General features: G+C 37.7%; 1 protein-coding gene across 1 annotated transcript; it reads left to right on the forward strand.

Annotated features, from left to right (window-relative positions):
• Window positions 1–2,914: 2,914 nt before the first annotated feature.
• ube2l3a (ubiquitin-conjugating enzyme E2L 3a) lies at window positions 2,915–6,285 on the forward strand. Its single transcript, XM_026943630.3, has 4 exons — window positions 2,915–3,012; window positions 4,166–4,261; window positions 5,107–5,293; window positions 5,434–6,285. Exons 1-4 carry the CDS (start codon window positions 2,986–2,988, stop codon window positions 5,586–5,588), a joined length of 465 nt encoding a protein of 154 aa, XP_026799431.1. The 5' UTR covers window positions 2,915–2,985; the 3' UTR covers window positions 5,589–6,285.
• The last annotated feature ends 7,478 nt before the right edge of the window (window positions 6,286–13,763 follow it).

Below are 13,763 nucleotides of genomic sequence, written 5' to 3' on the forward strand. Positions count from 1 at the left end.
CCAAAGGTAAAAAGGCAATTTGTCTGTTCACTGGAATTTAACTGGTCTAATCTAAATCTCAGTTATAAATAATATCAACTTGAATCTAATGACAATTTGAATAAAATGTTTCCTGTCATTCTTGAATAAAAAATTATATGGCTCCAAAATATTATTGTACACATTTAAATGATCAGCCTAACATTTCAAAGGTTCATACAGTGTGCAGAGGAAGTACATGGAAATTATTTACAGTCAACCCCGACTGCAGAAATGATAATATATTAGTGTATTTATAAAAATATTGTATCTAATTTCTTGTCATTACCATACTCTCTACCTGGCTGCTACCCCAATAACTGCTATGTTCATATATAGTATAAGCTTATCTGCTGATTACAAACTGCTCTCCATCATGGACAATCCGTCTCATCCACTCTACAACACACTACAGAGTCAGTGGAGCTCATTCTCCAAAAGACTCATTCAAATTCGTTGTCACAGAGAACGTTACAGGAGTTCATTCTTACCATTCGCAATAACATTGTACAACATGTACAACATTGTGACAGATGATAACACTTAACACATTACACTACTACAAGAAAGCTATTATTTAGAAAGCTGTCATTATATTCTACATTCTCAAGGTTCTTCATATTCATCATTATTCACTGCCAGTTTTCACAAGAGTACTTATATAAATACTGATGTAAATCTGGTTAAATCTAAAACTGTGTTCCATATCTGCACTACTACATTTAATTTAACTTATTGTATTTTATATTTCATATTTTGTGTATGTATGTGTTGTATCTTGCTACTGACCATGCTGCTGTAACACAAGAATTTCCCTCATGGGATCAATAAAGTCTATCTATCTATCTATCTATCTATTACTATGTTAGTATACATACTATTAGTATGTTACGTTTACATTCACAGCAATTTAATATATTGTTATTCTTTTGCACTACTGTTATATCTGACACTTTCATACTAGAACTGCTTACTGGTCGGCACTGCACTGTCTCTTACTGTGCCTATTGTCCTGTTTTAGTAGTCATTGTACTGTCTTGTGCTGTTTGCACACGTTTGCACATGCACTTTATGTAGTAATGTGTAGTCTCTTGTGGTTCTATGTTGTTTTAAGTAGCACCATGGTCCTGGAGGAACGTTGTTTCATTTCACTGTGTAATAACTAGCTGCATGTGGTTGAAATGACAAGCCACTTGACTTGACTTGACTAATATTGATCAAATGCATTAAAGCTTTGATTTACATTGCAGCTAGCACTACTGCCAGAGCTGCTGTTACAGAACATTAATCAACAACTTTAATCCAAATAGAGATTTCAACAATAACTGAAAGCTTTATAACAAAGATTTTGCCAAAAGCCACTACCAGGCAAGCTCAAAAGTTTGGTGTTTTGTATCCAGTCCTATCAAATATGGTCAATCATCCTTTAATTCTATTTACCACCACCTGCTGGACAAATTCTTTAATTGTCCCATGGTGAAACAATGTTGTGGAATTTTGAGTTTTACAATTATGTGCAGTTATATACAATTATGTAAAGATATTTATTGATATATGAATAGGATTGCTCTTAGAGGAAAAAAACGAATGAAGAGATGGTGGAAGAGATATTCTAGTTCCAGGCATAGTAAAATGACTGAAAATTTCCAGTAATTTACAGGAAAAATCTCCAGCCTTCTTACCACATAAATTCTGTTGGTTTTATACCCACACAGTTCTCAGGGATTCACTACTGATGCTGCCTCTATATTAGAATATCCCTTTAAATGCAATTTATCTTAAATGATAAATCCTATAGCTTACTGTTAAATCTGAGGGTATGTATGTATGTGTGTGTGTGTATATATATATATATATATATATATATATATATATATATATATATATATATATAGCTTTATGAAGTCACTTTCTTCTAATTCTATCACAATTTTATCATTTTTTCCTGTCAGATTTAGAAAGTAAGGAAGTAAATAAAAACTATTTAGAGTTCAGTGTTCAATTAGAGCAGAAGTTAATGGTGTAATTCTAATTAGTTTCAGCTCCAGTGTTAATTGTGGAGTAGAAAATAAAATAATATAGAAATACATAATATAGAAAATAATTAAATAATAAGCTGAATACCTCATGTATGTAATTAGTAAAGAATAAAACATGACATTGCTGTGCTGTTATCGGAAAATAACCAACGATTGAGTAGTGTCATGCGGTCCAACTGTTCCAGTTGATTATTTTCTTCTAACAGCATGTTTCAAAGTGTTTTATTCCTTACACCACAGCAATTTGTCATTGATTCATTTAGTAATGAACTACATGTTGTGTTTTAACCATTTACTGTTACAAGTTCCTGTTATCACTTATGTTATAGTGGCTATAAACTTTCGTTTCCTCAACTGCCTTGTTTTTCTTCATTCTTTAAGTTAACAGGACAAAACAAATGCAGTCTGGCATGTTACAGAGAAACCAGAAAGCACAAACTCTTCTGTCCTGAAGGATCTCCTGCAGATTTCCTCCATAAATGTTAAATAAACGTCTCCTTACAGAAAGCTTGACCATATGAAATATTGCACAGTATTTTTCTCTGTTGCTATTTTGAAATAGTCTTTTTTTGAGCAACATTTTTCTGTTGTCACGAGGGAATTTAAACGATGACTACACACTGAACTATTGGGATGACTCACAATGACATTTAATTGCAATGGGTTTTCAATAAAAACATGAACCATGAACCATTTTCCAAAAAAAAAACAACAACAAAAAAACCCAGCTATAAATATAGTTACGGTAACATATAGGAATCAATTTAGATTTGTCTGTCATGTTATACAACTTGCTGATCTATAGTTTCATATTGTTTATTCAAATTGAAATTTCTGATGACACATACTGTATGTGCTGAGGGGGGTTTCCAGAAGAATAGTTATATCTGCCGCGGTGCATTGTGGGTACTTAGTCAGCAAATCCAAGATGGCGGCAAGCAGGAGGCTGCATAAGGTAAATACCCTGAGTAATCCCTAATTATTGTTGTTAAATAAGATTTATTTCGCCTAGTAGGTTTTATATATAGTGCGTATAGGAAGCTGGTGTAAATGAAAAATTGAATATTTCCTTTTCTGTCTTATGTCTGAGAAATATGATAATGGGGAAGCTAACAAGTTAGCCAATTTCATCGTATTTAGCCTCCAGTCTAGCTAAGTAGTTAGCCTGTTAGCCCGCTTGCTAGTGAAAACGGACGAGCGCTGTAATAGCGAATGAACATGTTCGCTTGCTGAGGCCGCCGGCAAAAAGAAGCTGATGTACTTTGCGCTAAAGTGTCTCATAGTTCTCATGGGCGTCGTGTTTCATTAGTTGTTAGTTTAATTAAAGGTAAAGAAACGGATTATCAGGCTGGTGTCAACTGTCTGAAATGGTTTAGAGGAAAGCTGTTGGGTTAAAAGAGATCAAGTCAGCTAGCCGAAGACTCAGATGGCCTAAGAGCAAATTTAGCTAGCTGTGGGATTGCTGATGGCTTGTCAACTTAGTAACGTTACTGCTGGACAAAACGTGAACCAGCTAGCTAACATTATAGCCGTGTAGCTTTAACAGGAGAACGATTTTCTCACTATGTAACATTTTTACCAGTGTTTTTAAACCATTCAGCACCAGCGATTTACAACAGCAGAACTGTTAGCTGGCAGAAGCAGGAAGTCAGTGAGGTGTCGAGTGGGTGTAGCTTTGACTTTGAGTAGTTCAGTTTCACAGTCTGGGAGAGATATTGTGGTTGACAATCTCAAGATCTGTTTTCTAATAAGTCTTAAACGTGATTTCAATCCCTAATTTATTCCCCCATTTGCTGATTTGCAATAGATTGTAATTTAAGCATAATTATGACGACAGCAGGGAAGTTGTGACCTGTTTCATGAGCTTTTGTTCTAAGCTGATAAAGGAAACATGGATCCACCCATCCATATGAAATATATCACCTCATATCAACTCCTATGAACTGGTTTACCTTCTAATCATTCAATTATATTATTGTTTTTAGTCTTGTGTTTGCTTCATTACAATATAATCTAATATGATCTAAACCTCAGAGCCTAGTTTCAGGTGTTAGAACTGACCTCTCTGTCAAAATCATATCTTGGATCTGTGCCATCGAATTTTACAGGAACTTGATGAAATCCGCAAGTCTGGAATGAAAAACTTCCGCAACATCCAAGTTGACGAGTCAAACATTTTGACTTGGCAAGGGCTTATTGTTCCTGTAAGTATGATAATGGTACTGTTTCATTATTGTCTTATAAAGGTTTTTCTTTATATCTCATACATCACAATACATTAGGTGGAAAGCGCTGCAAGTTGTGTAATGCAGTGGTGTTACGAAGTGCCTGTTTAAAACTTTGATTTTGTTTCATCTTTTCCCTGAATTTGTTATGTAAAACACTTGGAAGCACAAAGAAATCTGGAGTAAATATTGAACATGTTAAGTGCTAAACTTCCTGCAATTCAGTAAAGCCAAAAGTTGAACCCACAGTTGTTTGGGTTTGAATATATGGTGAATTGGAAATGGACTTGCAGTCCAATATGTCTGATTTTTTTTTTATCATCATTATAATTTTAATATCCTCTGGAACCTAACATCAGCAGTACAACTAATTCAGACTAGTTTTAAGACTCTGGCCTTGGCCTGAAGGTTACTAACAGAGAGCAAGGTGAACTTCCTGAGGGGGCTGGTCTCGCAGTGGTGGTGTTTTTAGTGAAAAATACTGGCCTGCATTTACACCCACCCCAAGACTTTTAAAGTACCACCCAAAAAATGGCTGTAATCAGATTGAGTCTGAGATGTGCACTGTCTAGCTGGAGTCTTTTCCAAGTGGAGGGTGTGAGTTGTGGGGCTTAGCTTAGTGCCGTGATCGAGATTTAGTCGGGCATCTAGTTAATTAAGCATTAAGACATTTGGCAGTGTTGGCTGACACTTCAAAAACTGGAACACCTCCCATGCTTAAGGTGAACTATATGGAGTGTTTTCTCTCCCAGAAACTGATATCACACAGATTAGGTTTAAAAAAAAAAAAAAAAAAAATTAAAATGGATGTTTGTTCATTTCAGGACAACCCTCCATACGATAAAGGTGCATTCCGGATTGAGATCATTTTCCCTGCTGAGTATCCATTTAAGCCACCCAAGATCACATTCAAAACAAAGATCTACCACCCAAACATAGATGAGAAAGGTCAGGTGTGCTTGCCAGTCATAAGTGCTGAAAACTGGAAACCCGCAACCAAAACTGATCAAGGTAAGGTGTCTCAGCATTAAGAAGCAACCTAGGCTTTAGTAATATTGTAAATGCAAATATTCAGCCCTTATATGAAGGTGTCTGTTGTCATTTCTCATCCAACAATATCTATTTTTTTTTTCCCTCCTCCAACAAATTAGTAATCCAGTCCCTCATCGCCCTTGTCAATGACCCTCAGCCAGAGCACCCACTGAGGGCCGACCTAGCAGAGGAATACTCGAAAGACCGTAAAAAATTCTTTAAGAATGCAGAAGAGTTTACAAAGAAACATGGTGAAAAGCGGCCGGTGGACTAATAAGATGAGTGTGACGCCCACTCTCTCCTTTGCCCACCTCTCCCGATCTTTAAACCTCTGCCTCTACCTGTACCCTCCCACCCACGCTCCCAGCATCCACTCTGAACTTGGAGCAGAGCATCCCAAAAGCATTTCAACCTCGCTACAGGACTTTTATGACTCAGTTCTACTTGCCCTCTGGGTGCCAACTGGATGGCTGGTTTTTCTATAGTGTATAAAGCAAATGTGATCCAAATACAAGTGTAAAAGGAAACTTGGAGAAAAATGGCAAGATTTGGGTGGTGAGGGTGGGGGTAAATGCTGTTCCTTTTAATTTGTTCTTAATTTGCACAGAGCTGTGTACTGGTCATAAAGCCTACTGTGCAATGAATCTTGACTGTTTTTTTTTTTTTTTTTTTTTTTTCCCCAGAGCAAATTACTACAGTGAATTTCATTATATTATGTCTTTTCAATCTTTCTCTTCCACAAATATGTCTTTGTTCAGACAAAAATCCAGGTTCTAAAGGTGTGTGGCATACATTTCTTTTATATTTCTTTTTATTCTTTTGTTTTTGCTTAGGTTGCACTGTATTCTGTGGAACAAAGTGTTATGTTCTTCATAACCTCTGTAATTCATCCAATATTCAAAACTTCAGCTTAGTCACTGTTATCAATATAATGTTTATGATGTTATAAAAAAGGAAAAAAAAAAACTCAACCAACCATTTGTGTCTGATTTAACAGTCCTTTTTAAGTAATGTATTTAGATTTACTAGAGATGTACATTATCCTGGAAGAAATGGTATCACTATGCAAAATTACTTATTACATCTTTAATTTTCACCTGGATTTTGCCAGATTAACACGAAAACTGGGTGATTATATTAATTCAGCAGATTACGGTAAGTCTCATGTTTTGTCAACCAGTGGAACTAACTGGTTTACGTACGGTAGTTGAAACCACAAAAAACCCACTTTCTGATTTAGTCAGGATCTGAAGTGTGGTCTAGTTTTCTGAAACCCGCAGGTTTGGGACTTTATCATTTTTATCAGACACCTAATAATACTAGTGTAGTGTCATTTGACTGAGCCATACCGAGTTTTGACTGCAAGATGGTATGCAAATTTTGTTTACATGATCTAGAGTTGCGGTTAGGGCCCGGGGATTTATCAGGTTATATAAAAACTGTACATTGGCCTTATGGTCCTTTGGTCTAACAGTCCAATTTTAAACCATAAACTATTTCAGAATCTTATCAGGACATACTCACTGAGCACTTTATTAGGAACACTATACTAATACTGGGTAGGGCCTCCCTTTGCTCTCAAAACAGCCTCAATTCTTTGTGGCATGGGTTCCACAAGATGTTGGAAACATTCCTTTGAGATTCTGGTCCATGTTGACATAATTGCATCACACAATTCCTACAGATTTTTCAGGTGCACTTTCATGCTGTGAATCTCCTGTTCTACCACATCCCAAAAGGTGTTCTATTGGATTCAGATCAGGTGACTAGGAAGGCCACTGAAGAACACAACTCACTGTCATGTTCATGAAACCAGTTTGAGACGACTATTCCTTTGTGATGTTGCATGATCATGCTGGAAGTAGCCGTTAGAAGAAGATGGGTAAATTGTGGCCATGAAGGGATTCATGTGGTCAGCAACAATATTCAAATAGGCTGTGGCATTCAAGCGATGACTGAATGGCATTAACGGGCCCAAAGTGTGCCAAGAAGACATTCCCTGCACCATTACACCACCTCCACCAGCCTGGATTGTTGACAGAAGGCAGGCTGGGTCCATGGATTCATGCAGTTGGTGCCAGATTCTGACCCTACCATCTGTGTGCCTCAGCAGAAATCAAGATTCATCTGACCAGGCTACATTTTTCCAGTCTACACCTGTTCAGTTTTGGTGAGTCTGTGCCCACTGCAGCTTCAGCTTTCTCTTCTTGGCTGACAAAAGTGGAAGCTGACGTGGTCTTCTGCTGTTGTAGCCCATCTGCCTCAAGGTTCGACGTGTTGTGCATTGTGAGATGCTTTTCTGCTCACCACAGTTGTACAGAGTGATTATCTGAATTACTGTAGCCTTCCTGTCAGCTCGAACCAGTCTAGCCATTCTCCAGTGACCGCTCTCAGCAACAAGGCGTTTCCGTCTGCAGAACTGCCGCTCACTGGATGTTTTTTTTTTTTTTCATTTTTTTTATTGCACCATTCTGAATAATCTCTAGAGACTGTTACACGTGAAAATCTCAGGAGATGAGCAGTTATAGAAATACCCAAACCAGCCCATCTGGCACCAACAATCATGCCACGGTCAAAATCACTGCGATCACATTGTTTCCCTATTCTGATGGTTGATGTGAACATTAACCAAAGCTGCTGGCCCGTATCTGCATGATTTTATGCACTGTACTGCTGCCATATGATTGGCTGCTTAGATAATTGCCTGAATGAGTAGGTGTACAGCTGTTCCTAATAAAGTGTTTGGTGATTGTCTGTCAGAGGTTACTGCCACAAAATCTGACCAATGACCAACACTGCTCTATATTACTCAAATCAATTCTTGATGTAAAAAGGGTGATTAAACAGTTTTCAATCAGTTTCTGTAGGTTCAATTAACATTGGAGCAGTTGTAAATCAACAGATCCACAGTAAATTTAAAAGCTTGACATTTGAGCCCAGTGTGACCTTATAAGTTACATTCTTATAGTTACTTATAAGTTTCAAGTTACTTATAAGATTCACATAAACATTGTCGAGGTGTTAGATAACTTATACATACTTATCCTATGTGACAATGTTTTTTCCCCTACAACCAGGCCAAATATATTACTTTAAGGCTGGTCCCAAAGTGAGTCCAGTCCATATCCTCAAAATGTGGCCACACTTGCACACTTTATACACAACATAAAACTTTTGCTTTTCAGTATCATGGCCATTAGGGGCCCTTTTAGTGACTTGATGTTAGAAATGACCAGTGTCATGAAAAAAGAAACAAATATACATAAGCTCACTGGCCACTTTAACAGGAACACCTGTACACCTGCTCAATCCAATCATATGACAGCAATGTAATGCTTAGTTAATGTTGTCATCAAACATCAGAACAAGAGAAAATGTGATCTCAGTGACTTTGACTGAGAAAAAACCTGCCGATCACAGGGATTTTTGTCTCTAGAGTTTATGCAGAATGGTACGTTTTTTAAAACCAAAAAACATCCAGTGAGTGGCAGTTCTGTGGGCAGAAATACTTTGTGGATGAGAGAGCTCAGAGGAAACTGGATGGTATGTATAGCCTTATACAGTTAAAATAAAGCCCACTCACTCATCTAAAATGTATCATTTTTTACCTGCATAATAATGTTTTAGGGGAAGGGTGTGTAGGAAGGCTTGTCTGAAAGAAGAAATAGATTTATAAGAATATATTACACAGTCTTTTTCATTTTCTTTTTGGAATTTTATATGTTGATGATACAAGTTACTCTAAAAATACAAGGTACCTCTTACATACACATATTGCACCTATATAGACACACAGTGCGGGACATCCACTCAGACCTCAGACAAAATTGTAACCCAAGTGTTTTATGGAACAAAGATTAGCATTATGTGATATACGTCACTAAGCAGCTCTAGAACAAGAAATTAGGCCCACTGGATTAATCTGTCTAGGGACAGAGACTGTAGCTATGATAAACACACTCATGTAGTGAAGACAGTGTTAGTCTATAAAGACTGTTCTGCTTATCAGAAACACTTAATTTGAATGTTGTTTGGGATAAACCTGCATCATGTTGTATTTACAAGATCTTAATAATGACACATAATTTGTTGAAAATATTAAATGATGAAATAAGGATTTTTAAAATATAAATTGTAAGGCTGTTTCAGAGGCAATCATGTAAAAAAATTGGCTTCCCATTTGGACAGAGTAGCTCTCAGAGTAGCTTATGACAGGTCAGAGTAAAATGTAGGCTGTGTGTGAGCCATTTTGTCTCTTAGGAGCTTGGAACTGTTACTAATGTAAAGTCTTCACAGACTATAAAATGCATTGAACAGGACAGAGTAGCATTCTGGTCATAATACCATGCAGGGGCCTGTAGGATCCTTGACTACTGCAGATTTCAATCATGCACTTGCAAATTTTAGACAAAACTTATGCAATCACTATTAATATTTTTGATTGAAAAACATTTGTAGTTTTAAGATTTAATTATATAGATCTTCAGGTTTATTTAATACTTCTGTTTGGATGTGGTGTTAGTGGTTGTGTGTGTCTGACCAGCCTGTCTGAATAACAGTGTGTCACCTCCTGAGCTGATGGGGGCAGGCACCCTGATGTCCTGGCCCTTCTCCAGTCTCTTCTCACTGTCATCAGTGACTATCTGCACCAGTTCAACCTGTGAAAACATGACTGAGAATAACTATCCAAGAGAATTTACTCATCTTTAACTATTCTCAAGAAAGGATGTCTGAAAGGTTAGTGTCAAATTCCTTTTGTGAACCTACCTCAGAATTGCGCAGACAGACATTGTTCAAAACTGCGAACAATGCAAGAATATGTTCTGTAGCCTCAGGTTATCCAGCATGAAGAAAGGACCTGCACAATATAAATTATGTATTCAGATTTTGCTTGTGCAATGCTTACTGAAGATTAATGTATGAATGGATGAATGCGTACATTAATACTTGGCCCAAAATAGAAAGGGACTGCAACATTTGGCACTGTTGATGGTGGTCACCTTGCTAAGCTTTGGTAAGTGAATGTGTATTCTAGCCTTCAGGCCAGTACCCAGGTTTGACTGATAGTTGAGGATGTATCCCAGGCATTTATTCCACATGAATTCCTAGTCTCGCTTTTGAATTAACTGCTTCTTTGACAGTCTGAAAAGTTATTATTATAAAAGTAACTATGGTATTCTCGTACCTGTTTGAGGCCTCTGCAAAATCTCTCAAACACCCTCTTCATGCTTCCATCCTTCTCTATAGAGATGATGTGGTTTTGATCCTCCTCATTAATCCATATCAAGGTCTTCTCATTGTTGTGACTTTGGGATGACGATAGTATATGCGCAAGGGCAGTAGCACGGTGGCTTTGTGGTTAGCATGTTTGCTTTGACCCTCTGGGGTTGGGGGTTCAAATCCCTCCTGTGTGAGCAAAGTTGGCATGTTCTCCCCATGCTTTGGGAGTTTCCTTCCTCAGTCCAAAGTCATGCATTGTAGCCTGATCGGCATTTCCAAATTGTGTGTGAAATAGCATCCTGTGATTGGTTGGCACCCCATCCGCGGTGTTCCCCACCTTGTGCCCCAAGTTCCCTGGGAGAGACTCCAGGCCCTCTGTGGGATAAGAGGTAAGGAAGATGGATGGATTTAATACTTATAAAGACTTAATGTGGTAAAAGTTATCCATCTTTTTTCATTCCATATTTTCACTATTGAATGAAACATCAAATATTATAATTGGTGGAGACTTTAAAACAGTTCTAAAATAGTTCAAAAATAGACAAAACTCTGGTACACTCTTAAAATAGACTCCCTCAAGGGTTCTTCAAAGTTTAAAGGTTCTTAGCTTCTTAAAGGGGTTTTGCATAGAATCTCTAAAGGTCCCTCCAGAGGTAAAAGCAGAATAACCCAGCCAGATGCCCCTAGCAACAAGTTCACAAGGAGTGCTGATGTGGGGAATCTGGTAGTCCTTTGACCCTCTAGTACTCTTTGGACCATCTATATCCTACATTATGACATGTCAAGTTATACAAATGAAAATAATAGAATCTTGGAGCATCCACACACATCAGTGAATCTCTGATGCTCCTCCTCAGTCATTTTGTGCAAGCTGTAGTAGCATCCACTCAGGTCTCCCTTCAGACCAGATATTCCTATCCAACCTGTTCTGAGCATGAACAAGCGTGAAGGGGTCTAAGGCAGGGCGTAGTGCTCATCAAAAAGGTCAGCAATCACCTGCAATAATACCAACTGTCTTGATGAAGAGGTGACCAGGGATGTCCACAGTGGTTTAGATTCACTGGTCAAGAAACCAGTTGTTTGATGTGATGTTGTCTCTCATCCTGGCATAAATGGCTGGAGTCAGAGCACTGGCCATAAAGTTTTTTTTTAAGGTCATGGAAGTCAGCAATATTGGGAGGCAACATAAAATAGCTTGTCTTTCTTGACTGCAGTACATATGTTTAGAAAGACTCCACTGACAATGATGAATGGAGTGCTAAATTCTGACTGGGGTTCCAATTTATCTGCAGTAGAAAGAAGAGTTTCGAGCTTTCCCTGGAGTTGGACTACTCTGCTTTTTAAATGCTGGGTGAATTTTCACAAGCAGTATAGAAGCAATATACAAGCTGTATAGTTCAGATCAGAAACATATCTAATCTGATCTATAACTTTTTTCTACTTTGAAGAGAAAGAGTGCAGATAACTTAGGAAAATACTATGAAATCATGAAAAGAGGTTGTCTTCGTAAACTGGGGTCACATTTTCACTGACTCACATAAAAACATGACAATGAAGGGAAATCTCCACAATTGTTAGTCCTCAACTATTATTTGAGCATTTCAATCACTCATTAGGGAGGAGACAATGTACTATAAGATGGGCCATGATGACTGACCTTAATACAAGATAACTGTCTGCATTACGGATTCGGATAACAAGACTCAAAGACAGTGTTTTTGATTTTAAGGCATCCTAAACTATTTAGACTTTTAGAATTTAAGTAAGCATGATTATAGGAAAAACAGTTGTATTGTAGTGGAAAATGACAATAATAGACTTTAAATGTTTAAGATTTAATATGGATTAAATGTATTTATTAATCCAGTTGCACCAAACTTTAAACATTGGTTAAATAATCAAGATGCTTTTGGGCCTGGTTTGAGGTTATGGTAGGTTATTTATCTCTCCCCAGAGTTTCTCTACACCAAATATTTCCATTATACTTGTTTAGTAAGGAGTATATTACTCTACCTATTGGCACCCCTCATAAAAAAACATTTTTTTTAACACAATATTTTTTCAAACCTAAAAACGCTTGTTCTAATACCGTTTCCCATTTCCCAAGTACCAATATCAAAGTTGTCACCTTATGACCGTGACTCTGCATGGTTAGCCTATAAATGGTCCCTGCTATGGCACACTTGCTGTCTAATCCATTCTAGTCTTATTGATGTTTTGAGGAAGTGGATTTAATTTTGATTTGAAAGGCTGACTTTATCAAGCTCTAATCATTCGCTTTTTTACTAATATTGTCATTCCTGGGAATTCTGTTGGTGTTTGAGTCCAATTAAACAACAATCTTAATGCTAACAGTAAGCAAGTGACAGTGTTAATTCTACATAACTGGTGGACATAGCTCCAAAAGGTCAAACGGTAATGGAAAAAATTGAGCCAGGAATTACCAATGTCTGGGCAACTCTAAGTGAGAGTAGAAGCAGCTGGTATTTAACCACATCAGGCACACGTGGAATGAACAGGTGGAAATTTCAGTTTAGAAAGGTGCAGCCTATGCAATATTTTTAAATTGCAATTGCATACTGAATTAGAGTGAATGTTGTTGATTTTTAAACCCAGAGCTTCCACAGAAGCTTTCTCAGCCTCAACACCTGCAGTTAGGACTGTACAAACAGCAGCCAATTGTCCACATAGGGGAGCAGGCAGAGATTCTGACATTGCAGGGGCTCTAATGCAACTTGCACTCATTTTGTGAGATTTACCCCAAAGAGAAGGAAACTGGACTGGTAAATCTCTCTGCTTATGTGGTTAGATCCAGAATGCGACAGGTTATATCTCCCAGAAAATATATTGAAAAGAACTTGACCAGATATTCTGGCCCAATGTTTATTGCCTCTTTCTGTAGTAGAGACTGCACTTCTGCTGTCTGTATTGCCAACTGGCTTGGGTCTGACACCTTACACCTGGTGAAACTGTAAATGATACCCAATGCACAGTGTGTTCAGTAGCCACTGATCTGATGATATCACACTCCAATGTTTCACTTTGCAGAGGGGAAAACCAGCACACCTTTGAATGTGTATTTCCAAAACAATGTTGAGATGCTCTGGCACTCCCAGGGTATCATGTGGTCATGGCACCAACTAGGCCCGCACTTTGTGGGAATAGTGTGATGGCAGACATGGGTGTCTAAAGGTAGCCTGCTGCCTCAAGTGAATAGTTTTGTTTTAGA

The sequence above is a fragment of the Pangasianodon hypophthalmus genome, chromosome 17, assembly GCF_027358585.1.
Source record: "Pangasianodon hypophthalmus isolate fPanHyp1 chromosome 17, fPanHyp1.pri, whole genome shotgun sequence".
NCBI lineage: Eukaryota > Metazoa > Chordata > Actinopteri > Siluriformes > Pangasiidae > Pangasianodon > Pangasianodon hypophthalmus.

Excerpts from the sequence above, each read along its gene's own strand:
- ube2l3a (XM_026943630.3), top strand. The coding sequence starts at position 2,986 with ATGGCGGCAAGCAGGAGGCTGCATAAG. Across the intron at positions 3,013-4,165 it reads CAAGCAGGAGGCTGCATAAG|GAACTTGATGAAATCCGCAA; the intron begins GTAAATACCCTG and ends CGAATTTTACAG. Across the intron at positions 4,262-5,106 it reads GGCAAGGGCTTATTGTTCCT|GACAACCCTCCATACGATAA; the intron begins GTAAGTATGATA and ends TGTTCATTTCAG.